Here is a 27,596-nt window from a genome sequence, read left to right on the forward strand (position 1 = left end):
TGCAATTAACAAGAAATTTAATTCATTGCGTGTAATGTCCGAACATGACCACAATTAACAAGAGTTAATGTCTCCTAGACATCATAAAAAAAGAAAGAATCAATGACTACAAGTACTAAAGAAATACAGAATATAGCAATTTATTTAGCCTACAGTATATTACAAAATAACAAATACTAACACAGGTTACAATAGTTCTCTACATTTAAAACCCTTTACATGATATTTTTACACAACTGAGTTATGAACACCAGTATAGTGTCAAATATGAGGTCTATTGAATTATATTGCTTTGAGTTCCAAAAACCAGTGAATTTAATGCAAAAGGCTTGCTGAAAGCACTGTTAGATTGAAAATCCCCTTTATCCACCAAAAGTTACTTTCAAACTCTTTTAATTTGTGAAAGTGTACTGTATGTAGGGGATTTTGAATCTATTAGTGTAAATTATATACTGGAAAATGAAACAAGTTCCCCTAACTGTATTTTCCATTCATAAACAACATAACTGTATTGGTGTATGTGTGTCTTAATCCTTTTTCTAGTAGTTTAATTTCGTTGTGGTTGAATGTTTCAACACATAAACAAAATTCACCCAAAGCTACACCTTACACATTATAAATTGAAAACAACATATCCATAAATTTTCTAGACATCACAATAACAAAAGTGATACAGTGTTAAAAGTTGTGTAATCAAGATGTATAAACGAAAACATAAAAATGACCAACAAATGTAAAGTTGTTATATAAAACCATCTGAACAACAGAGAATAAGTATGGTATCCTGTTTATTCAATCTGCGGTTAGGAAGGAAAACAGACATAAAACAGAGACACAAGTTACTGATGTATCAGTTAGTCTAGAATGGCAAAGGGAGTGAAAATCCAGTCCGAAGCTAGGCTGTTCAAGATCCCTTGGTCACATATCTGAACTGAATACCAGCAGGCCTAGCACTGTTGTTGCTTGGATGTGGGATGAGGGTAAACGATCTCTACATGACTAAAGATGATAAAATGGTGGAGATAGGTCGATAAAACAAAAGCAAATAGTGTTGGTAGAAATGCGTAGCAACAATGAAACAAAAATGTGCTGGCAATAACAGTGATACAATATACCATGTACATTCACAGCTCTTATCAGTACATGATTTTACCAAACCTATTACAAATTTCAGATGACATTTCACTGTATTGAATATTAGACAGTGGTAGTTCTTGCTACATGAATTGACATCGGCTCCAGGATCCATTAAACCTTACAACATCTACAAGATCATTCTAAAATAATAGAATCTTATAACCTTACAAATTCATCATCTTCTATAGGGGCATTAGACATCTGCAGTTCTCTCTGTTAGAGATCTGAATCACGTATAACATTGCAAACAATACTAACATCTCAGCAATGTTTCTATTCACATTATGTAGGTAACATCAACATCGCTTTCATTTAAGGACCTTACAAATTCTACATCAACACTTCCACTAGTAGTGTGGTAGTAAAATTTTTTCCGGAATAGTTCCGAGTCTTCTGGTTCCAAAGAAAAATCCCAAAATAACAGCAAGCATGTGGCAGATGGTAACAATCACCAAACTGTTATGTTGTTCCGGAATTAGTTGCTTCCAAAATTCCAGACCATAATGCAAATGGAGCCACGACAGCTGTTCTAATCAAGTATATGTGCAGTTATTTACAAGAACAAACTACAAAATATAATAATTTGATATTGCATAACTTTTTCCGATAAATAAACGATATATATATACTACGCAATACTAATCTCTATTAAATTTCTGAAAGTTTATTTGTAACAAACACTGAAGTTAGTTGAGCTACATTTGCAATATTATGTTATACAAAATTTAAAAATAATACAATATCGTACATTTCCGTCCACGAGGCCACTTCTCTGTCAGTTGTCTTGTGAAGTCACAGTATGATCCAATGAATTTTTTTTTAGTTGGTTATTTAACGACGCTGTATCAACATCTCTGGTTATCTAGCATCTGAATCATATGAAGGTGATAATGCCGGTGAAATGAGTCTGGGGTCCAGCACCAAAAGTTACCCAGCATTTGCTCATATTGGGTTGAGGGAAAACTCCGCAAAAATCTCAACCAGGTAACTTGCCCCGACCGGGATTCGAACCCGGGCCACCTGGTTTCGCGGCCAGACGCGCTGACCGTTACTCCACAGGTGTGGACAGTATGGCGATAACTTCATTCTACAAGATGATAATGCCCGAGCACATCGAAGTGATCTTGTAGAAGTATACATTAGAGAAGCTGGCATTATGAGGTTGGAGTGGCCCGCGAACTCAGCAGACATGAATCCTATTGAACATACCTGGCATCAGCTAAAATCTGCAGTACGGCGATGCAGAAACCCTCCAGACACCCTGACAGAACTTAGAGATGCAGTCATTCAAGAGTGGGATAGACTGAACCAACAATCCATTAATGATCTTATTAACAGTATGGCAAGAAGGATAAGGGCTTCCTGCAATTGAAAAGGAAGTGTTACACATTATTAAGGGCTTACCGTAATGCAGAAGAGAATTCAACACAATATTGAGTAATTAACTCCAGTGCTGACAAATACACAGAGTCATTTGCTTCTGTCCATGGGTTGTTGTTTCCAATAAAAATTCTCTTGAAATAATATCCCAAAGTATTCATATGTTATATTTTTCCATCTCTACAGTCCACCGCTACAAACACTGGAAAATCCTCTTAACAGTTACACAATTTAACATTAGCACTTACCCTCTCTTTAAGAGGCTTACAATTTCCAAGTTACCTTTTCTTTCTGCAACTGACAATGGGCTATCACCATACATGTTACAGGCATTAACATCAGCACCTTTATCTGCTAGGAGTCTCACAATCTCCACATTACCTCCTTCTACAGCAGCGAATACTGGACTCTCACCATCCTTGTTACATGCATTAACATCAGCGCCTTTATTCACTAGGAGTCTCACAATATCCACATTACCTTCTTCTACAGCAGAGAATACTGGACTCTCACCATACATGTTGCATGCATTAACATTAGCACCACTATCCACGAGGAGTCTCACAATATCCACATTACCTCCTTCTACAGCAGCGAATACTGGACTCTCACCATACTTGTTGCATGCATTAACATCAGCGCCTTTATCAATTAGGAGTCTCACAATATCCACATTATCTCTTTCCACAGCAGTGAATATTAGACTCTTACTTAACTTGTTACATGCATCAACATCAGCGCCTTTATCAATTAGTAGTCTCAAAATATCCAAATTGCCAGATAAGAGTGCAGTGAATGTTACACTGTCACCATCCTTGTCACATGCTTTAACATTAGCGCCACTTTGTATTAAGAACTGCACAACTTCTACATGGCAACCAGAAATTGCATAATATAAAGGAGTTTGTTTCCATGCATCATCTGCATTAACATTTGCACCTCTGCCAACCAGCATCTTAACAGTTTCTAGACGACCTTTGACAGCAGCCCAGAACAAGGGAGTTCTGTGATCAGAGTCTCTTATTTCTAGACGCTCTTTCGTTGTCGTATATACCGAAGTCTTCTCAGTGCCTAGATGAAATTGGTTGTCATCCCAAATCAAAGCCCTTTTTTTTATAAATCCTTCTGTTTCTTCAGCATCCAGAAAAAACTCTACCAGTTTCGTTTGTCCTGCAGAAGATGCTATGTGTAACATTGTGACAATAATAGCATCGGGATAAATATTCGTATTAAAATGTGCCTCAAGGGGATGATTCACACATAGGCCCCATTTAAACATCAACTTTGCAATATTCACATATCCCTGTAATGCAACAATTTTCAAAAGTCTGCACAAAGACTCATCACCCTCAATCAATTCTATAGTGAATATCATGTCACTACTTTCAGCACCGCTGCCCAGCAGCATGTCAACAGCTGACCACGCTTGTATCTTGTCAGCAAGTGTCAGGGGTCGCCAGTGAAACACTCCATCTTCAACGTTACAATCAGAATGATTCTGCAATAATAGTTCAATGATTTCACACACAGTTTTATTAGGTGAAAAGTTACTGCTTTCAGTATGATTGATAACTGCCAAGTGCAAGGGTGTCCTCCCACCCTTATCTTTTCCATTCACATCACATTCAGGGGATGACAGCATTTTGAGCACACAATCTTTGTCTTCATTTAGGATGGCAGTATGCAATTCAAATCCTTCTGCCAGAATCCTATCAAAAAACTGTCTCATGATTATGAGCTCTTGTCTAAATAATATCTCTTGTGTACATTCTCTTTCATATCTGAAATGTTTTGTGAACCACTTCGCAGCAAAGAACTCTAGAAATGTTCTGTGAATGGACACCGCTGCGGAATTTATAATTTGAGCAACAATTCCACTCTTTTCTTTTCCATTTCTAAATTGGTCATGAAAATCTTCTACTCGTCTCATAATATCTTCGGAGGAGTATAGATGGTTAAGATCTTCAGTTGTTAGTAAGGAATGTATGGCACAAGCCATGTGGTCGTTCTCACACTTTTCCCAATGCAACTTTACTAAATGGTGCTGCACTGGGTTTGTCAGATTTACTTTGCCCTTCATGCGAACAAAGATATTCCACTTCCGATCGACAAACCTGTTATACAGTCCCAGCAAATCCAGTTTGCAGTGAACCACCATCTCACCTGACTGACAAAAGTGAGAAGCTTCATTACGAAATACTTCACCCAACATCAGAGTATGTAGAGGAATTGCTGTGAATTGACTAAGTTTATCATTCAGCGAATTTCCTGTCACTTCTAACAAACTGGCAATAAATGTATGCAAGTCATGTGAACCAATACTGACATCATTCCAAAGTTTAGCAAGGAAATCACGTTGATTCTCTTTTGTAAAGGGTTGAAGTTCAAATGTAAAACAGGAGAAATTTTCCTCCAGCATATCCTTCAATAAAGAACGAGAAGTGACCAAAAGTTGTTTAAATTTATAGTTAATAATAAGTTGCCTTAATATGCGCAACATCTTATCTACATAATCTGGGTCTATCTCATCAAACCCATCGATCAATATCACAATATTGCCACCATGATGTAACTCGTGTTTCAAAAGTGACGTAGCAAAGTCACTCAATAATTTCCCTGCAATTAACAGAAATTCAACAGCAGAAATTCCACAATTTTTCAGGTAACGGGTGTGCTCAATGAGAGCTACAGTGACCACCCAACATGCAGGTTCACGTCGCTTGAATTCCTGAGCTAAGGTCAAAATTTCTGTCGATTTTCCCATTCCAGGATGAGCCACAAGCAACTTGACCTTGTCAGAGAGCAGCATCAATTCCTGCAAGCTTCTGATGGACGTTTTATCCATTAAGTGAGACTTAATATAGGACACACTACCCTTGGACTGTTTCCAAATAAAGCCAGTCTCTTCTTTATGAAGCCAATGGACTCGTTCAAATACAGTTTTGGCCTTCTCGAAATCCTCTTTTCCTCCAATTACAAAACAGCGACACACAACTTCTTCAGAATGTTTTGTTTCATCAAACATCTCTACTACTTTCGTAGGTAGGACAATTTTCCTCAGAGCCTGCAGTGAAACTCCACTTACAACTAAGCACTCCCGATAATCAGAAAATACTGTCTCACTCACATGTAGCCTAGTAACAAACTTACGAGGTATGTAGTGTTCATTTTGTTGAGTGAGTTTATCTCCAATGCTTTCGACAATTCCAGAGACCAACTGAGTTACAATTTCAGCGTTCGCTACTTTGTTGAATACAGTGTCGTTAACTAATGTGTTAAGTTTGATGGACTCACCTTGGAAATTAATTTTGCAATCTAATACTTGTCTCTTTGATTCCTCATTCAGTTGGCCAAAGCGAAACTCGTCTTTGTGACTGAGACATTCTAATTCCCTCCCATTCTCACTGTCGTCAATCACAACAAGGGTCTTTCCTGAACCTAAATTGGTGACGATCTTTCCTATTGCCTCAACCCAGCCATCGATTACAAGCACATCACATCCAGGCCAGCGACCCCACAAGGCCAACACTTCACTCATTCTATCCTCCAACACGTTGGCATCTACCAGAATCTTCTTGTCAACGCTTTGGTGGATTTTGAGACAAGTGAGAGCGTTAGAATTCTGAACTCTCAGAAGTCCTCCGCCTTCCGGTAACTGCTGTCTAAAGAAGTTCAACTCTCTATCATCAAACTGCAGATTAAATTTTGCGAGCTGATCTATTTTTGCTTTATTTAAGTCATCGACATTGCACTTCACTATATCCTTCCAAAACTGAACATTTTCCGTGAGGTAAGAACCAGGGCCTTCCATCCAGCTCGTTATATCAGTCCGAAATTTTAGGAACTGGGAATCCGTCCCCAATGCCTTATGAAGTTCATTTCTGATTAAGGAATCAAGTTTCTTCTCACTTGCTTGTTCTGTGTATAACCTGAACTGACGGAGGAACTGATTGAAGTCAGGCTCGTTCTTTAACAGGGATGAGTCATTTTTAGACAAACATACGCATCTTCCTCCTGTCTTGAGAAGTGTCTGGACATGAGAATCTTCAACATCTTCACCGACAGCCACGGGAGCATTTGTGTAAACAACGAACTGCACATCGCTGAATGAGCCCCACCGCTGCAGGTCAGTTTTCTGTCTCCAGGCCTTCTTGAGGCTGTAGTAAGAACTGCAGTGCTTCTCGATTGGGAAGACTCTGCGTACTGTGTACAATCTTTTCTTTTCTGAAACCTGTGGCCCTAGCTTATGTTTCAACTGTACAAAAACTGCCTTACCATCAATACTCAGCACTAGATCATCGAACTTTCCAGCTGCAGCCATGTTGGAAGCAATATGAAAACTCTTTCTGTCATTGATCAGTCTAAGGAAGAGAAGTTCAGCCATTTTGACTTCATACATATACCCTTCATTTCTGCAGGCTCCACCTGTCTTCTCGTAACCCTGTAAATAAAACAGCTTTGCACTCACTGCTTTCACATATATAATCTAACTGTTAAATGAAGTCATACATCTAATGCGGCTAGTAAAATATACAGGGAGTTACAACTTTAATGTTTAGAATTTCTGGAACATGTTCCCTGACACGTTCTACGTCGATTAAACCCAACATACCTATATCCAAAGTTCTATAGGTTTGGAGTATTTGTACCCCAAAGTTAAATTTTTTAATTTAATTTTATCGCTCAATACTGAAAGAAGTAACACCAATTTCCGAAAGTGACATGTCTATGTCATTATTTTTATTAGTACCATATTACATTTTAATATCAACTACCTGTGAGTATGAAAGAAGCAGTGCAAAGTTGAAAAAAAATGTCCTTAAGATTCCAAACACTGTACTTCTTGAAATTTGCCAATAGGCACGTGAAAATACCTGTGCACTAGGAATCCCACGATTTGGGAACCGTGCTTGATATGCCAAAACAGCTGCTGTTGCATTGCCATCACACAGTCCATACACATAAACTATGTCGGCGTATTCCTGATGTGTGTACACAAAAGGCGTGTTTTAATGGTCAAAACTCAATAAAAAGACTAGTCACAATACGGTTTATTTTTCTCACAACCGTTATTTTAAACTGTTGTCTGTTTCGTTTCCTTAGCAACCTAAACAATTTTAATTTAATTTCTCTTAAAAGTAAAATTTCCTTCATTCACTGCTTTTCAAATGTTTCTTATGTATCTCTACTTAGTAATGCCATAAAATAGGCCTTGTATAAACGGTATAATGCTTGGAGCTGCAAGAAGTTCTATTTTTTCCAGCTCTGTTATCTCTGTAACCTCTCAATTTCGGATATAGGTATGTTAGGTTTAATCAACGTAGAATGTGTCAGGGAACATGTTCCAGAAATTCTAAACATTAAAGTTGTTACAGCCTGTATATACCCAACTAATATATAATTATTTTATAATTCCTTGCTTTGTAATATTGTGTTAAATACTAGAGAATTCGCTATATTAATAAGAAAACTTCCTGTCTGTGATATTCAGTTTCTCTTGTCAGTTTGGAATTACGTGAATTCAAAAACATCAGCAATGTTCATTGAGAAGAACAGGGTGAAGTAAAACTCATCTGGGTGCTGGGTGACAGTGGCATTGAAGGAAATGGAAAGGTGACGCAATTGCTGGACAAGAGGTGGCCTTCAAATTCAGCGGACCAGAGGAGACTTTCGGAACTACTAACTATGCAAGAGAAGCAATTCAAAGCTGTTTAAAAAAGACTTGGGTCTAAGATCCAGGAAAAGACACTATACGCTACTTGTTAGACTATACGTGAGAAAAGATCTGAAGGCCTAATTAAGTGAAAGAGACTTCAGCTGAGAATGATGACAGGTCAGGCTACTGTGAAAAAACATTTAAAAAATATGACTGTGTTTGAAGGAAACTTGGATTGCATACCTATTTCACGAAAATGAGAATGAAACAGCCCAACACACCATTTGCTCTTGTGAGGCTCTGGCTCGCAAAAGATACCGGTTCAGTACCAGAGGGTCTTGATCAAGGTCAAGAGTCATTTTGCGCCAGACATAAAACTAACAAATTCTTACTAATTTCGACCTCCTGAATTAAAAAATAACAAGCAAAATGTTCCATCAGGTCGGGTTTTCGAGATGCACAATATAATTCATTTCTATGCATTTTATTAAAACAATTACCGTATTTCGTGTGTAACTATTTTGTTTTACAAATGTGACGACCCATTATGTGAAAACAATATTAGTATAAATAGACCACCATGTCAGAAACACTTGTAGAGAAGGAAATTACTTTATTTCCCTTTTATGTGTATATTTGGACGGGGTGAAACAGGTTGGTGGTATGAATTCGCTTAAGTTGATCTGATTTTACTTGAGATGTGCATTTCTTTCACTATGACCTTTAATGACATAACTGTAGTTCAAATTTTGCAATAGACCACTTTGTCAAAAACAACTTCTAGAAGCGGAAATTGTTTCATTGCCCTTTTCGGTTCCATTTGGAGGGAGAGAAACAAGTTCGTCATATGAAACTGCTTCAGTTTACCAGGAAATTTCCGTGGCGTTAGTATTCTGTGTAAGACGTGTGCTTTAGTGATAATATTCAAAGTGCGAATGGTTTTTACTGTATGTGCTTCGCTTCTTGGAATGCAATTAGGGTACACTAAATTTTTCTGCTTTCTGTGCGAATGACAGTCGCTCTCGAGATAAGCATTATAATATTAATCGACAATAACTAGAGCCAGGGAAGAAAAATATTATACATCAACCCCTTGTATCTCAAAGTAAAGTAATTTCACCCCCTTTACACATTAGGATTAATGAAGAATTTTGTTAAACGGATGAATCATAAAACTGAACTATTTAAACATATCCAGGAAAAATTTCCTGCTATTAGTGACTCAGAAATAAAAGAGGACGTTTTCAATAGGCCACAAATTAGAGAAATAATGAGGGACAATCACTTCGAATGTTTGTTGGAAGGAAACGAGAGAGGAGGTTGTATTAAATTTCCTGGGTAACTGTACAACTGAGAACAATGAAGAACTAGTGCAGTTACTGTTGGCATATGCAATTATGGGTTGTAACATGTGCCTGAAAATTCACTTCCTTCACTCCCATCTTGACTTTTTCCCCGAGAATTGTGGCGATTTCAGTGATCAGCATGGTGAGCGCTTTCATCAAGAAATTTCAACTATGGAAAAAAGATACCTTATTATCAGACATCGGATTCTAGGGCAAATGCCTATTTTGTTTCTTTAGCAGAAAAGTAAAAATAATTATTAATATTTGTGTTTCATGGAAATTGAAAGGTATTCAAAGAGTTTTATAGTGCCCTAAAATGCCCTAAAACGGTTATTAGAGCCTAATTTGTTAATATTCGCCTATAAATGCCTAACTCACTGTAAAGTTTCGCATTTTACTCTTACTTTTTATAATTTATACATGCATTCACTGCGAAATTTAAGGCATTTAAAAAGTGGAAAGTTTGCTTCACACCGGCCATGAAACCATTGATAAAGGAAACAAAATGTTTTGAATCTCACGACACTCGCAATAGATTTCACTGAATTTAACATGTTTGAAGGCATAAATGCCGACAAAGAACCAACCTTAGTTTTGAAGCAGGCAACAATCGCAACATGTGCTGCTACCGATTCAGAGATATACTATACTATAAAAATGACTGTTTTCGGTCTGAAACCGATTAGCTGTACTGCCCTTCAGAGTGTCATAAAATCACAATTTTTGGAGAAAGAGTGTTTTTGAAATATTTATGAAAAGTCGTAAAACTGCGAATTAGTAGGGTAAACCGTTACAAAATATTTAAAAGAATGGCCCTCCTAGTGTTAACACTACCAGGAAATGCAACAATAAGTGGAACTTTGTATTTTTGTCCAATTTAATCTCAATAACAACGGTTCATTTGAATGCTCGTTAACAGTTGCTCTTTCCCTCACCTTATTTGTGTTGAGAAGTTTTGAGCGGTAGGACATTTTCCTGTGAAGTTTAACGCGATAATGCCGAAAAATATAAGTGCAAAATCTACATTGATCCGGCAATGGCTAACAGAATATTCAGAATTCACTTATGATGGAAAAATAATATTCTGCAAGATTTGTAGCAAACAGGTATGTAACAATAGTTGAAATATATAAATTCTATTAATTTTAATGAATAGGCCTATAATATTTATACATTGACTGAGCTATCCTGAGGTATAATTCTTTTTAAGACCACTACACTTTAACCTTTTAAATTCCGATAGTTAAAGTATTTGCAGGTCATTAAAATTTTGATTGTTCGAACCCACTAACTTTGTGATAGAAATACGGCAATACAACAATTAGGATTTTATTTTAATTCAGTTTACTTTACATTTTTAGATTTCGCAAGAAACGAAGTGCCACCTAAAGCAGCATGTGCAAGGAGCGGCTCATAAGGCTAAAGCTCAGCAGAAAAATCAACTGCAACAAACTTTACTAACACAGCCTACTTCATCCAATCTCAGCAGCAATTTCTATGCTGATTTAACCAGAGCGTTTGTTGCTGCTAACATTCCCTGGAATGCAATTGAAAATCCGGTTTTAAGACAGTTTTTACAAAAATACTGCAAACAAAATATCCCATCTGAGTCGACCCTAAGAAAAAATTACTTAGACAGAATACACAATGAAACTTTAGCTTCCATTTGGGAGGATATAGGTGATTCTTACATATGGGTCTCTGTGGATGAAACCTCAGATCCTATGAATAGGTATATAGCAAATATGGTAGTAGGAAAACTTAGTCCTGATGGACCTTCGATTCCACACCTCGTATGTGTTAAGGAACTTTCGAAAGTGAATAGCCAAGTCATTGCTTATTTTGTAAATAAAGGCCTACAGTCTTTATACTCAGGTAATATAGACGATTCTAAAGTTCTGTTGTTTTGTACTGATGCTGCCTCATACATGGTTGCTGCAGATCCACATTTTATCCTAACCTCACGCATGTAACCTGTCTAGCACATGGCCTTCACAGGGTTTCTGAAACAATCCGGAATGAATTTCCTCTTGTCAATTCGTTTATTTCTAACACAAAAAAAATGTTTTTGTAAAGCCCCATCCAGGATTTCAATATTCAGAGAGAACTTTCCAGATATCCCACTCCCACCTCAGCCGGTTGTTACACGATGGGGAACCTGGATTCAGTCAGTGGTGTATTATTCTAAGTATTTTAAAGAAGTGGTCACAGTTATTGATAAATTACCTGAAACTGATAGTGCAGCGTGTGTGAAAGCAGTGAAAGATTGTCTGAATGACTCACGAGTGAAAAACGATATTGCCTACATAACATCAAACTTTTCTTTCATACCTGCAAGCATTGAACAATTAGAACGTGAAAAACAATCTCTTTGTAGCCAAATAGCAATAGTAAAGGAAGCTCAAGTGAACATACATTCTGCTTTGGGCGAAACTGGGAAAAAAGTTAAAAATAAGTGGGACAACGTGTTAAATAAGAATGTAGGATTTTCATTGTTGGAAAAAGTATCAAGAGTGATATCGGGGGAAAGTGTAAATGTTCCAGTAAGTATTGATGTTTCTATTGTACCTAATTTAAAATTTGCGCCTCTCACATCAGTTTCGGTTGAAAGAAGTTTTTCTGCTTTCAAAATGATTCTCAGTGACAAAAGGCAAAGGTTAACTGTGGAGAATTTAGAAAAAATTCTGGTGGTGTACTGTGCAGATAATTATAATAAAGTCTGAGCATGGAACTGAATTTCAATAACTTAAAATGAGTAATCTTGATATCAATAATCATTATTTCATTAGTTTCAATATATTAAATTTGTGCAGCTCTATTTATAAATATAATACAGTATTCTTTTTTAATGTTTAAACATATTTTTTTGTGCGTATTTTAGTGTATAACTAAAAATTTCAGTGAAAGAAATAAGTATGATACCTTGATGTGCCTAAAATGCCTATTTTCATTAAAATAGAGCCTAATTTTACAAATTTTCAGCTTATTTTAGGCACCTAAAACTGCAATTTTTAGTGCCTAAAAATCCGATCTCTACTTATTATCATTATATAAAGCAGTATTTGAGATATAAATTCTCAAACACTGTAACCAACAACTGTTTTTATTGTCATATTCCTATTAAGGAGGCTCAAATTATACAGAAAACACGTATCACATTCCCAGAGCAAAAAAAAAGTTACAATTTGAATAATTTCAAGGCAAAAATTGTTCCGCGGTCGGGTATCGATCCCGGGACCTCTGGTTGAACATACCAGCACTCTTACCAACTGAGCTACCCGGGAACTCCACCCGACACCGTTTTCTTTTATTGTGGCTCTACCAGCCGCACATTCCTGCTTAGATCAGTTCTGTAAAATAGCAGAATTTCATTGTTGAAGGTCTGGAGTTTATATTCCTTGCAATGTGTTAATTGTTTCGTCTCATTTTCGTACTCAGCAGCGTTTTATTTATAACGAAGACTGCATTGCTATGTTAAATGGAAACAACTCCAGGAAATCGCTACAAATAACTGCAATGCTAGCAGAGCACGCTGCCATGACACAACAGAACGTGGTGTTCGTTTAACTACAGTTAATTCCATCCTGAAGCGATACAGAGAGACTGGATACATCAGGTCTAGAAGAAAGCAAAATGTGGCTGGAAGAGGAGGACTTCACCGCCAGATGCCGTTTCATTGTTAGAAGAAGTGAAATAAATCCTAGGCTATCTGCTGTCCACTAACATCCACAACTGAGACCGAGCGACATTCACATTACTCACTGCATCGTAGACTTCCAAGTTGGCCGAAATGTTCGTCTGCCATTAACCCAGATAAGACTGACGTCCTTATATAGGACACCGGACGTTTTATTTTTTTAACATTGTTGTGTAAGATTTTCATAGTCGGCAATCATGATACCATAATCATTATATGTTATAAATTGCCTCCAATTTTTTTATTATGTTCAGTCTGTCATAGTCATTGTTGTTAACATATTTGTGTGAGTCATGGCTGTGGAGCGGAACATGTTGTTCTCGAAGTCGGTATATATCACGTGCTATAGGTATAATGCTTTTGATATTGATAGGGCATACTCGTATGATGTACTTCGTGTATAATAATTCTTAATTAGATTCAGTTTTGATTTAGTGTTATGCCATATCATGGTAAAGTTAGGCGTACTACATGTAGTACGTCAGTCATAAGAGGGGACATTTCGTGAGACTGATGGTACTCATGTTATTATAGGGGGTTTTCACTAAATGAAGCCTTACAAATGATTCAGGACGACCAAGTTGCTATACCTAAGTGCAATAACATTTCCATCACCATTTTTACCAAAAAATGCGTGTCGTAACGTAACTGATGAGGATTCTGGTGATGAAAATAACCCTACAATTGACAATATGCCTGGTAGTCAGCCGCGAGCTGAGACGGAAGTAACCCTCAACACACAAGAAGAGGGAATGGATGATTATGATGACGAAAGTCATAATGGTGTTGATGAACATAGTAAAGGCGATGGTGAGAATGGCAGTAGAAATACTAGTGATTCAGAAACCGATATACAGATGAAGAGAAAGGATAATAAATTTCAATTGGGAAGAAGTTGACATACAGCAGGGAAATTCTATATTTTTCAATTTCCGTGCACACAGTTTCAAGATAATCTAGAAATTTGAAGAAGAAAATATCAGTGAAATAGCTCCTCATCATCATCATCTTCACTACACGGAGTAGGCAATATTGCCTGTTCCGGCTTCACAGTTTATCCCTCCATCGTCCCTTAGGTCGTCGTACGTCTCTTCTTCCAGTCGCTTTGTAATTTAATAAGAGTTTTGGTAGTCTGGTGTCCTCCATTCTATTTATATTGTGACGCCCACGTGAGATTCGATCTCACGACCGACGGAGGAGAGGCTAAGTCGGCCTTGTGTTGGGCGGGGTGCGCGCGCATCTGCCTCCTGGGGCATGGCTACGCGCGGTGAAGGAGGGGAGTAGCAGCGTGCGAGATGATTCGAGAATGGACACATGCGTCGAAATATCGCGAACTATCTAGAACTCGTACTTTCTCGCAACGATAGTTTAGCTATAAAAGAAGAAACGCGAACGAACTTGAGCAGTTTCAGTTGATTAGTCAGCCAGTCAGTGAGTAAACCAGAGCAAGCAAGCCAGTCTTGTGTACCGGAGTTCGGCTCGAGTGTGCGTCCGCAACTGTGTCAGCATCCGAAGGCCTGAGTTCGAGTGCAGTGGACCGCAGTTGGAGGGACCTGAGTTCGAGTACAGTGAACTGTCTCTGAAGGTCTGTGGTTCGAGATACTGTGCACTCGAGTGACTGAGCTAGAAGAACTGTGAACTGACAGTTCTGATTTGTAAATAGTGCTTTGTAAATATTAGTTAAGATTAACAGTTCATTGTTGTTCGTAATAGTCCAAGTAAATTGTCATTGCCGTCAGTGGAGTGCTATAACGAATACTGTGTTGAGTGAAAATCCTATTGTTGATGAGAGCGTTTAAGGTGAATTGTAGAAAGGAATTATTGTTGGAAGAATAAAATCCTATTGTTGAGTTGAAATAAATTCACAATATGTTGGAACCATCTATCTCTATGTTCCTTAATTATTCCATTCATGCTAAAGATATGTAGTTCCTCTCTGATGTCTTCATTTCGAAAGCGATCAGATCTTGTACATCCTTTTGTTCTCCTTAAAAATGTTATTTCAGTGAAATAGCTCAATATCAACAAAAATATGGGTGGACCAAATCATCTGTACAAAACATCTATTAGAAGCAAGAAATGGTACTTTAGTCTGCACTGACGTAGCAGAACAAAATGCATGATAGCTATACAAGATAAACTCCAACGAAAAACTCGATCATCTTGCATTTCGTAAACGTTTTGTCTTATCTGTTCTCGAATCCACTGCTCGACATGTACAGTCAAGCGGTAGACCAGCGGTCGTCAACTCACTGCACTCTCGGGCTATCGTCTCTTACCCACAGGTGCATTTGTGGCTGCTGGCGGTATGCTCTCTACGTAATCCTGCTGCACTTACCCTTTACCCATTTCAGCGAATGCTGACGACCACTGCGGTAGACCATCTCATCTAAGACTGAGCAAAAAGATTCAAGGCTTGCTGGAAGTAATCGTTTTGTGGTATCTCAAGAAAAACAAACTCGATGCAGGCAGTGTCACACAAAGACAACAATAATATGTATGAAGTGTGATGTTGGTGTACTTGTAAAATGTTTTATCACGTATCACACACCATAAACATTCTCGAAAAATACAATAATCTTATTGTGTGTGAGTGATATTATAATTTTGCGTTAATTTGATGTATTGTTAAGCTAAACAATTTATATATATATATATATATATATATATGTGTGTGTGTATATATATATATATATATATATATATATATATATATATATAAGCGCTAAAACGACTTATGTCATATAATGTTTTTGCATGGGGATATGACTGAAGTCCTATATATAGGACACTGAAAATCTCGGATACTATCAACATAAAAAATTTAAAAACATCTTTGTTATGTTATATAAATTATAATTAAATAATTCATCCAAAAAAATTGTATTTTTTTAACAAAAAATAATTCAGTCTTATCTGGGTTAAAAGGCAGTTTCTCACCCTGATATGTGCAAAGACAGTTAATATGGTCAGAATTAAATATAAACTGGCCAGTGAATAACTGGAAGAAAGTACTTTCAGCCAATGAATGTGGGTTCGAGGTTCACAGCCAATGTGTGACTTACGTTCGTAAAGGATCCGAAAAGGTATCATGAGCTGATATCCAATAAACATCGAAACATCCCGCAAAAGTAATGTTCTGGTGGCTTCCACACGTGAAGGGTGTGGATCATTATCTCATATAAAGGGAATGCTGAATAGTGGCAACTATATTGCATATATTGGAGACTGGAGTCTTACCACTCCTGCAGAAATCATTTCCAGATCGCAATGGTCTGTTTCAACGAGACCTGGCGACGTGTCAGACATTTAGAAAGACAACCATCCTCATCAGGTACACCCCTGGACAGCAACTTACCCGATATCAAGCCGACTAAGAAGTTCTGGTCAATTTGCAAAAGGAGAATGGCGAAAGTGAACCTTACAAAAAAAAAAAAATTCAAATTTGGTTTCGTGATTAACTAATTGAGGTTTTTGGAAATTTAGTGGAATTCTTGCCAGATCGTGTCAATGATGTAATTAAGAACAAAGCAGGCCACAGAGATTAGTGCACTTTTTAACATACATTCAGCTTGTCCATGTAGTTTAATATACTCGCAAGGAAGGGGCCCAAGTGTTGGGTTGTATGCATACTACAAGATTTATAGCTGCTTTGAGCCTCAAGGTATGGAAGTGATGTATAATGACTAGAAATAAATCTGCCTACATTTTGATGACGACATTGATTTAATCATTTATAAAAGACAAGTGACTACAGAAATGTTTACAAAATGAAAATATAGCACATATGTGGAAGTAGCGTACTATGATTATAAGAACTTCTATTATCAGGTATGAAAATGTTGTTGTTGCTGCTGTAAACTGAATCAATGGCACTAGAGACAGTCTTGCTTCCCGAACTGTAACTTTTTATCTGGATTCACCCGCTCCATTCATCAACGGTAATCCTTATGTCAGTAACGAACTCTTCGACTTTCGCTTGTACATAAGCGGCATCAACAGCACATTTTTGCTAACTTCGTATGTAATCAAACGCGAAGCTATTTCATTTCCTCTCTTGAAAATTTCGACCCATAATTAGGATGGTGGAATTAACATTAGAGGTGGTAGTAATAGTGGTAGTACCCAGTATAATTGTATTATTATTTATTTTCATAGGTTCTTTTACGACGCTTTATCAAAATCCTAGGTTATTTAGCGTCTGAATGAGATGAAGGTGATAATGCCAGTGAAGTGAGTCCGGGGTCCAGCACCGAAAGTTACCCAGCATTTGCTCATATTGGGTTGAGGGAAAACCCCGGAAAAAACCTCAACCAGCTAACTTGCCCCGACCAGGAATCGAACCCGGGCCACCTGGTTTCGAGGCTAGACGCACTAACCGTTACTTCACAGGCGTGGACAATATAATTGTAATATTAGTAACTAGTGGAATTAACATTAGAGGTGGTAGTAACAGTAGTAGTACCACTAGAATCTGAAGCACGCACCTTAACAGAGAGACAGAATTTTCTACTTTAAATTAAGTTTGAATGCAGGTTTTCCTGTTTCGAACATAGACAACAGTTTAACCAAGAAATTACACTATGCTTCCCGCCCACAGGAAGATAGCAGACAATCTCCTTCTCACTCGGACACCTGTTCCTGTACAACCTCTAATATCCATCACCCTATTAAACAATTGGTGGATTATCCGTCTGTGTTTCTATCGTTTTTTTCTTTGCAGAAATATATGAATTACTACACATTTATTAGCACATTATTTTTTCTAGAGAGTGTTACTACAAGCCGTTTTCCTTACACAGTATGGTCTATTGGTCTAGTTGTCGTACTGTATAACTTCTATATAAAATGTCTTCTACAGGTGTCAAAAGAAATCTTGTTCTGCTAAGTATCGAAAAAAAGTGTAAATAATTGAGCGGTTTCGAGAAAGAGAGACAGTGACTCATATCGCAACAGAATACGAGTTTGGAGTGTATAAAGTATGTAAATGTGCAACACGAGACCTCCACTATTCATATCTTTCCACAGGCAGCCATTACAAGGAGTTTCCTTGCCCCTTAAAAGCCAGTCACTGTCAACCAGACTTATCAGTGAACTTGTGATCCACTGCCCAGCGTGTTGAATACAAGGCCGTGGAGGAAATGGCCAAAGTGTAAGTGTTATTCACTGAATTATCTGTTATTGTACGGATTATCCGATTTTTTCGATTAACTGTTTAGCCCACTCCCTTCATTACCACGGATAATAGAGGTTCTATTGTATAAATAAACAGCTTGCAGTTTACCTCTGATAAAGGCTTCTTCTCTTCAACATCTGTCAAAGGATCGTCTTCTCTTTCAGCCATCTCGTGATGGGGTTGAGGTAGAAAATGGCAACTGTTTACATCTGCGTCGCCACTTCTTTCCACTGCCACGTGACACGTTTGGAATAGAAATTGAAATGCGTCTGTGTTGTTTCCGTCATCATCATCATCTGAGTCCGTCTTCTCCACATCCAAGCCCTGGTAGAAATAAGAGTACAAATATGACACCGATTTATGAAATGTGAATAGATCAGAACTGCACAAGAGTCTTGGTGGAGATTAAAGGCACCATAACTATGTTTAGAGAACCTCATCTCTCATAACAGTGAAAGAAGACAGCTCCCCTTTCCTTCTTATATTTGTTCCGTCTCTCTTCTTTGTATCTATTCGTTTGAATTGCTTTACGCAGTAGTTTGACTGTGTCAAAAGATGGGTATCCAGCAGAGCCTTCTTCAGTTACAAGCCGGAGCCATACGTCAGCAACACTGTAATTAACTGTCAGCCGGAGGTAAAATCCAAGTCTATGTTGCCAAGTGTCATGGCGGACGAGCGCAAGGCTACTACGTGATTCAAAATTATGCATGTATGCATGGCAGCCAACACTACACTATTTACCGATGAGAGAAAGGCTGCAATCCTGTATTTGAAAAGCCAATTAGTTGTAACTATGACATCGTGGACGAAGTTTACAGACAGAACACGGGAGTCACATTGATACGATGCCTCCAGCTCAGGAATCCTGTGCGGCAAAGGAAGTGTTGACCTAACACATTAATACCCGGGATCGATTTCCCCATAGAAGTAATTCCTTGGAACATGTAAGAGAGAATGGCAAATTATCGTAAAATTAGAAATTATAAAGAGCCAATGACAGTACAGGGTATGGACTGGAAATACGGGGAGTGACTGAAAGACAGAGAGTGGACTGAAGGACAGAGAGTGGACTGAGATGACATAGAGTGGAGTGACAGGACAGAGAGTGGACTGAGAGGACAGAGAGTGGACTAGTTGGACTGTGAGTGGACTGAGAGGACGCAGATTGGACTGAGGAGAGAGAGAGTGGACTGAGAGGACAGAGTGGACTGAGAGGACAGAGTGGACTGAGAGGACAGAGAGTGGACTAGTTGAACTGTGAGTGGACTGAGAGGAAGCAGATTGGACTGAGAAGAGAGAGAGTGGACTGAGAGGACAGAGAGTGGACTGAGAGGACAGAGAGTGGACTAGTTGGACTTTGAGTGGGCTGAGAGGAAGCAGATTGGACTGAGAAGAGAGTGGACTGAGAGGACAGAGAGTGTACTGAGAGGACAGAGAGTGTACTGAGAGGACAGAGAGTGGACTGAGAGGACAGAGAGTGGACTAGTTGGACTGTGAGTGGGCTGAGAGGAAGCAGATTGGACTGAGAAGAGAGAGAGAGTGGACTGAGAGGACAGAGAGTGGACTAGTTGGACTGTGAGTGGGCTGAGAGGAAGCAGATTGGACTGAGAAGAGAGAGAGTGGACTGAGAGGACAGAGAGTGGACTGAGAGGACAGAGAGTGGACTAGTTGGACTGTGAGTGGGCTGAGAGGAAGCAGATTGGACTGAGAAGAGAGAGAGTGGACTGAGAGGACAGAGAGTGGACTGAGAGGACAGAGAGTGGACTAGTTGGACTGTGAGTGGACTGAGAGGAAGCAGATTGGACTGAGAAGAGAGAGAGTGGACTGAGAGGACAGAGAGTGAACTAAGAGATCAGAGAGTGGACTGAGATGTCAGACAGTGGACTGAGAGTACATATAGTGGACTGGTAGGACAGAGAGTGGACTGACAGGAAACAGACTGGATTCAGAGGCGAGAGAGTGGACTGAGAGCACATGGAGTGGAGTGAGAGGACAGAAAGTGGACTCAGAGGACACAGAGTAGACAGAGGAGACATAAAGTGGACTGAGAGTTTAGAGAGTGGAATTAGAGGACTGAGACTAGACTGAGAGGCCAGACAATGGACTGAGAGGACATACAGTAGACTGAGAGTTCAGAGAGTGAACTGAGGACACAGAGGGGAATCAGAGGACATAGTGGACTGGGAGAAGAGAGAGTGGACTGAGAGGCCAGAGAGTGGACTGAGAGGACACTACGCTTCCCACCCAAAAGAAGATAGCAGACAATCTCCTCACTCAGACACTTGTTACACTACAACCTCCATTATCCGTCACCCTATTGAGCAATTGGTGGATTATCTGTCTGTGTCTCTCTCGCTTTTTTCTTTGCAGAAATATATGAATTACTATACATTTATTAGCACATAATTTTTTTTTCTAGAGAGTGTTATAACAAGCATTTTTCCTTACACAGTATGGTCTATTGCTCTAGTTGTCGTACTGTATAACTTCTATATAAAATGTCTTCTACAGGTGTCAAAAGAAATCTTGTTGTGCTAAGTATCGAAAAAAGTATAAATAATTGAGCAGTTTGGAGAAAGAGAGACAGTGACTCATATCGTAACAGAATACGAGTTTGGAGTGTATAAAGTATGTAAATGTGCAACACGAGACCTCCACTATTCATATCTTTCCACAGGCAGCCATCACAAGGAGTTTCCTTGCCCCTTAAAAGCCAGTCACTGTCAACCAGACTTATCAGTGAACTTGTGATCCACTGCCCAGCGTGTTGAATACAAGGCCGTGGAGGAAATCACCAAAGTGTAAGTGTTATTCACTGAATTATCTGTTATTGTACGGATTATCCGATTTTTTCGATTAACCGTTTAGCCCACTCCCTTCATTACCACGGATAACAGAGGTTCTATTGTATAAATAAACAGCTTACAGTTTACCTCTGATAAAGGCTTCTTCTCTTCAACATCTGTCAAAGGATCGTCTTCTCTTTCAGCCATCTCGTGATGGGGTTGAGGTAGAAAATGGCAACTGTTTGCATCTGCGTCGTCACTTCTTTCCAGTGCCACCGGGTCATTCTTCATCTCGTGATAGGTTTGGAATAGAAACTGAAATGCGTCTGTGTTGTTTCCATCATCATGATCATCATCTGAGTCCGTCTTCTCCACATCCAACCCCTGGGTAGAAATAAGACACCGATTTATGAAACGTGAATAGATCAGGACTGCACAGGAGTCTTGGTGAAGATTAATGGCACCTTAACTATGTTTAGAGAACCTCATCTCTCATAACGGTGAAAGAAGACAGTTCCCCTTTCCTCTTTAAATTTGTTCCGTCTCTCTTCTTTGTATCTATTCGTTTGAATTGTTTTATGCAGTAGTATGACTGCGTAAAAATATGGGTATTCAGAGAGTAAATAGAATACACGACTGATGTGGCAAAAGAAAATGTTTATGACGAACGCTAACAGCCTAGTAAGGTAGCGTTCACTACTCTGACCTGTATTGAACTGATGATTGCAATGTCAATTAGAAGGAAGTTGGGTCATCCACAAAGATGTCCCGAGTCTAACCTGTCACGAAAGGTTCCTCTCTTTATTTTATTCCACAGTTTCCTCTATGCCTGATAAATCACAAAAGGACAGACAAACAATTTGGCAATATTAAACGTGAAGTTCAATTTCAGACACAGTTGGCTAACATTATATAGATTGTTTAACCTCAACTATAACTTAACTATATTTTCAGAGGTAATCTTGCTTGCAGACGATAGAAGTGCAATTAATTTACACACACTTCTAAAACATTGTTCAAGCTAATCACTTACTGGTTTAATGCAAATTACGTAGTTCTAACTTAACGTTGATGGAACCGCAGTAAACATATTTAGTACATAGGCTATAATAGTGCTCAGTTTTCCTTCAGTATTATATTGATGGAATTGATCTCAATGAATCTGTAAGCACAAAGTGTCTTCTTTTGACACTGCAAAACCACTTCAACTAGAAAATACAAACAGATCATGCCTATATTACCGGTACTCCTAAATTCTGATTTTCGCCTGCTATGTTAATAAATACCCATTCAAAAATAAAATTAGCGAAATATGAATTAAAATTCTCGGCTAACTTACGATGAAACTATTCATACCTTTTGTTTTAAAAAGTAAGCTCTGAAAATTGACACGTGTACAAAAAAAGGCCTCATGCAAAAACCTTTCCAAGAATTCAGAAATCTTCACCTCTCCCTGTGAGTGTACATTGTCTGCCTGATTATTCTGAAAATCAAAGAAACTTTTAGCATGTACTAAATAGAAAATTTGTGATGTTAATACAAGACGACAAATGAGATCTCCACTTACCGTGTTAGTGTTAACTGCTATGAAAGGGAGTCCAATTTTCATATATTACTGGTTCAATGCATCTCATAAAGATTTGAAGGGCCGAGAGAAAATGTTTGAAACAGGATTTAAAAAATTTCTCCATAGGTACGTAGGCCTATACCTCTGATTCAGGTTCTGTATGATTTCTACAGCTATTATCAGGCAGTATATCGCACTTGACGGTATGTTATATGTATCTGAAGTATGAGTAGTGTAATATGTTATCAGTCAGCGATGTATGCAATGGAGGGGGAAAGAAACTGGCCACCCTACCACATTATCGCCTGGCTCAGTTGCACATGACTGGTGCCTTTTTGATGTCATTTGTGAGATCCCAAACTGTCTTCGGGCAGTTGACTAAATGACAACAGGTACGTAATTCGGTACAAAACAATAGGCAGAAATTTCTGAATTCGAGAAATAGGTTGCGGGTCGACTACATCATCATCATCATCAACAACGTCATGAACGTTACGTCGTGTCTCATTCAGAACCTTCTACTATCATCTCCACATCTGACTACTGAAGCAAATCCGTTAAGTTTCGAGCGGCTCGCATGTCCTGAGTTTCATGGTAACATTTGTAACTTTACTAGTATTCTCCACGTCAGTGGCTTAGGACTAACGAATTCGTCATCCATCCAAGTGACCCGGGTTCGATCCACGGTCAGGTCGTGATGGAATTTGTGGTGGCCAAAGCAGGCGCCTGTACTATCATTCTGCACCCTCCCATCACTTTATCTGTAATCAGCAATTCAGTTAGAAATAAGCTGAAATGAAGTCTTAGAGTTTCCAACGCTGATATAGGAAGGGTTTGAGGCTCAGGGACAGGAGCATAATATCAAGCTGCTCATGGGGCCTAGTTGTATAAGGAATGGCCCACCTGTCAACACCGAATTCACGAATGCCACCTATCGTTCTTGGACAGTGATCGTTTACATAGCTCATACAACATGCCCAGGTATGCACGCCTATATGTAACGAGTAGGCTAGTTTCGAAAAATCCAATATGTGGTCTAGTGTTTGGATTACCACAACAAAAACGTAAAAATATTTATTCTGTAAATTTAGGCCTAATTAAATTATTTGTAATTGACTGCATGAGATCACTACTTTGGTGGCGTACAATTGCAAGTTGGGTAATTTACATGGCATTCCGATTACATTTTGTTTCATCAATTTATTTCAAATTGCAGTTAATCTTTACAATAGCGTTACCAAATGAAGGCGAACAACAACAAAGGGTACATTCTGACACAACTATGAGTATGCCAATATGCAAATTATATATATATATATATATATATATATATATATATATATATATATATATATATATACATAGCATACAAAAGCCTAAACTAACCTGACTTGTCACTGATTCGTATATATATGGTATACAAAGCCTAAACTAACCTAACCTGTCATTGATTCATATATACTGTATATGGCATACAAAAGCCAGAAATTCAGAAGCTGGTCCGTCACTCCAAATTAATTCTTCAGCAGGGTGTAGTGAATCCCCTTTAGAAACGTCTTACATTTATCCATGAAAAATGTAGCAGCTGTAAACAAAAGGATGCTTCTCCTGGACCATAAAGCACTTCGTATTTCATCCTGGTGTTCACAACTGAATCACATTGAGAAGTCCACCTGTAATCTATACTAATAATAAATCTGTAGCCGAAATTTTTCTGGTAATTTTCGATTTTCCAAAAATAATTGGTCCTAACATATATAATTAATCACCCTGAAACCGAAAATCGCTTTTTTGAAATTTTTGTTTGTATGTCTGTCTGTCTGTCTGTTACCTTTTCACGCGATAATGGCTGAACGGATTTCGATGAAAATTGGAATATAAATCATTTTCGTTGTAACTTAGATTTTAGGCTATATGGCATTCAAAATAAATTATTTAAAAGGGGGGCTATAAGGTGGCCTGAATTAAATAAATCGAAATATCTTGCTTATTATTGATTTTTGTGAAAAATGTTACATAACAAAAGTTTCTTTAAAAATAATTTGCGATAAGTTTTATTCCATGAAAAATTTTGATAGGACTGATATTTAATGAGATAAATGAGTTTTAAAATTAAAATAACTGCCATCTAAGGCCGTGTAATGAATTAAAAGACAAATGACTTCGTCTGTAAGAGGCCTTGGACAGGAACAATCGAAAGCTATGAAAGATAGCCTACAGATAATGTTTCTGTGGTTGTATGAAATAATATCGGAAGCTAAATTAACCGATTTGTATAATTAATTATTATTTCACCATTGGAAAGTGTAGTTTCTCTAGATGGACATAATGCTATAATGTTATTACAGTAACTTCTGAGTGAATCGAGGACAGGTAAGATTAAAATAGCTTCTTATGCACAGAAAACTTGATAGGCTATTCTATACATTAGTTTCCTGTATTTCCTAAAATAATTTTTATGACCAAATGAGTGTCTCTGGATCAAAATGATAGCATTTTAATTATGCAAATACAATTTAAATTAAGTAACATAATGAACGATTTATCCTTATATCAAACACGAATGTTACCTGGACCAAATGTCCTATTTTAATTATGTAATTACTTTATATATTTATTTCTAACGGGTGCAGCGGAGCGCAAGGGTATGGCTAGTGTATGAATATTATAATCCAATTTTTAATTTTGAAATGTCATGGCCTGAATTCTCTTCAGATTGACATGTCGCATCATTTCTGGCAAGTCGTTAATTACAATATCTCAAAGTTCACCAACAAAACCTTCCTTCGAGAACAAAGTCTGTCTGTCTTCTGGTTCTTTTTCTCAGAACTTCCTTGTGATTTTTGTTCCATTTCATCGGACACACTATTTTTTTTTTATTTTAGCAATCGCCGCAAGATTCTGCCAACATGCAGAATTTTGTGTAATATTACACAGCGTAAATTTCCAGAATTCTTCACTAAACAATGCAATGTAAGGTTTTTGTATTGTCATTCTTTTGCCATTTTCCCACACAGCAGTTGAATCTTTCAGGCCTGGGCATGTGCAGACCTATACAATGTCAGGACGAAAGAAAAAAGTTTGCAACCAAACTATAATCTTTCTGCCTTAATGTGTTTTTTTTTGTAAGGCCACTTTCCTTCTTCCTTAAAACTTACAAAGTGCCAACATGTTCTGCCAAACTTGTGACCAATGCAAGCCTGTTTCTTGAAAGAAACTGGTAATGCCTTCATAGTTTTAATTACAGCTTAGCTTGCGCCTCTAAGATCCTTGTAGTGAAGCGAGGAGCGATGGCAGGGATGTAAGACTTGCTTTTCGTGTCTCGTTCATATTTTTTCAATGCATTCATTTCTCTTTCACTCATCTCTCCTTTTTTACTCCGCATTAATTACTTCAATCTTTTATTTTCTTCTTTCTGGAAATCAGGGTTTTCTACTTCACGGAGTTGTCTCCATTTCTTCATGCGTCTAGCACTACTGGAAATTGTTCAGTACTACTCCAATCACTTCATTCAAGTTACTAACATATGGAACATAAAAACAATTGCAAATATGTAAATAAAAAAAACACATTAAAATTCTGAAAACTGAAAATGAATATTAGCCATACTAATACTGTTTAAGAATATACTCCTACTATATGTTGCTTTCAAAAATTACATCACGTATGTCACGTACGCGACAATAAAATATTTCTGTAGCTCGAATCTTCCATTGTTGTAGATGAATGTAGGTTTTAATACCTTGAACAAATTACAAATACTCGTACCTTTCTGTCGGTACTCAAAAAGTTTTCAATACCTTCTTTAAAATTCTGCTAGCCATTCCCAAACTTATGTTATTTTTCTTTGCTTTCGCAGCTGTTCCAAAGTCTTCGTTTTTAAACAGAATTGCCACATAATGAAATTAACCTAATTACCAACCAGACATGCTTAATATATTACTTTTTAAGAACTTATATGAGGAAAAATTCTCCTCCATGTACTTTCCCAAAATTATGTCTGGATTGACTTTTCTGTGGAATGCTCCTATAACGATTGTAACCGCTGTCAAAAAAATGTAATGAAATACAATCTACAACATAGCCTATCATTATATGAAACATAGACTGCTATATCGGTATAAATCTGTATGTTACTTGTAATAATTATAACCGCTGCGCCTGAAACAAATAATATTTAAGTATAGAATAATAATAATTCACTTACCTCGCAGTATCGCTCGAAATCCTCCATGTCACCAGAATCAATGCTGTGAATTCACACAGGGCTTGTTCCGTCAGATGTAAGTAAATTGCCTAAGTAATTCATCAGTATAACACTTTAAACATGATACGAAGTTCACAAAACAGAGCTGCATTACTAATTTTGTTAACTCACTACACCATGTTTCCTTTTTTTAATCAATCTGATCGCTACATCTAAAACTTTCCTAAGCTAACAAGCACACTAGGACAGTTTCAATCACAACAATAACGAAGTTACTCAAGTTAGCAGTTGGTTTAAATTAAAAGAGATTTGTGTAAAATGTGAAACTACTAGGCGAAAGCTACTGTCAAATATAGAACTTGTAACAAATTCGCAAACAACTAGAAAGAAAGTCAGTCCACTACGTTACCGCCATCTTGAACTACACATTATTTACAGTAAATGCTTCAAGAGGGCTGTGCCAGGTTCCACAGAAAGCCTGTTGTCGTGTAGACAGTGTTCTGAAATAAACCCAATAAAAACAGAAATTAAAAGAATTATTGCCATATTCTTCCAACAGATGTACCACAAAAATTTATTTCCTATAACTACGGAGTTTTTAACATGGAGAAAAATACTAAAACTTTTTTTCCATGTTATCCCTC

The 27,596-nt window shown here is 37.7% G+C and overlaps 1 protein-coding gene across 2 annotated transcripts; it reads right to left on the minus strand.

Annotated features, from left to right (window-relative positions):
* On the minus strand, window positions 1-27,480 carry LOC138691881 (uncharacterized). 2 transcript variants are annotated; one of them, XM_069814454.1, is made up of 4 exons: window positions 26,953-27,480; window positions 21,326-21,562; window positions 18,501-18,716; window positions 1-6,958 (listed from the first exon to the last, which is right to left on the minus strand). In XM_069814454.1, the coding sequence occupies exons 1-4, from the start codon at window positions 26,977-26,979 to the stop codon at window positions 2,762-2,764; spliced, it is 4,677 nt and encodes a 1,558-aa protein (XP_069670555.1). In that variant the 5' UTR covers window positions 26,980-27,480; the 3' UTR covers window positions 1-2,761. The 2 variants fall into 2 exon arrangements, with proteins under 2 accessions (XP_069670555.1, XP_069670556.1); XM_069814455.1 differs by lacking the exon at window positions 21,326-21,562.
* Between the last annotated feature and the right edge of the window lie 116 nt (window positions 27,481-27,596).

This window comes from Periplaneta americana, chromosome 16 (assembly GCF_040183065.1).
Source record: "Periplaneta americana isolate PAMFEO1 chromosome 16, P.americana_PAMFEO1_priV1, whole genome shotgun sequence".
Classification (NCBI taxonomy): Eukaryota; Metazoa; Arthropoda; class Insecta; order Blattodea; family Blattidae; genus Periplaneta; species Periplaneta americana.

Bases quoted from the DNA above. Each gene is read 5' to 3' on its own strand.
- LOC138691881 (XM_069814454.1), bottom strand. From the start codon at position 26,979: ATGGAGGATTTCGAGCGATACTGCGAG. The intron at 21,563-26,952 runs GTAAGTGAATTA...ATTTCTACCCAG, and splicing joins ATTTCGAGCGATACTGCGAG to GGGTTGGATGTGGAGAAGAC. The intron at 18,717-21,325 runs GTAAACTGTAAG...TATTTCTACCAG, and splicing joins AGAAGAAGCCTTTATCAGAG to GGCTTGGATGTGGAGAAGAC.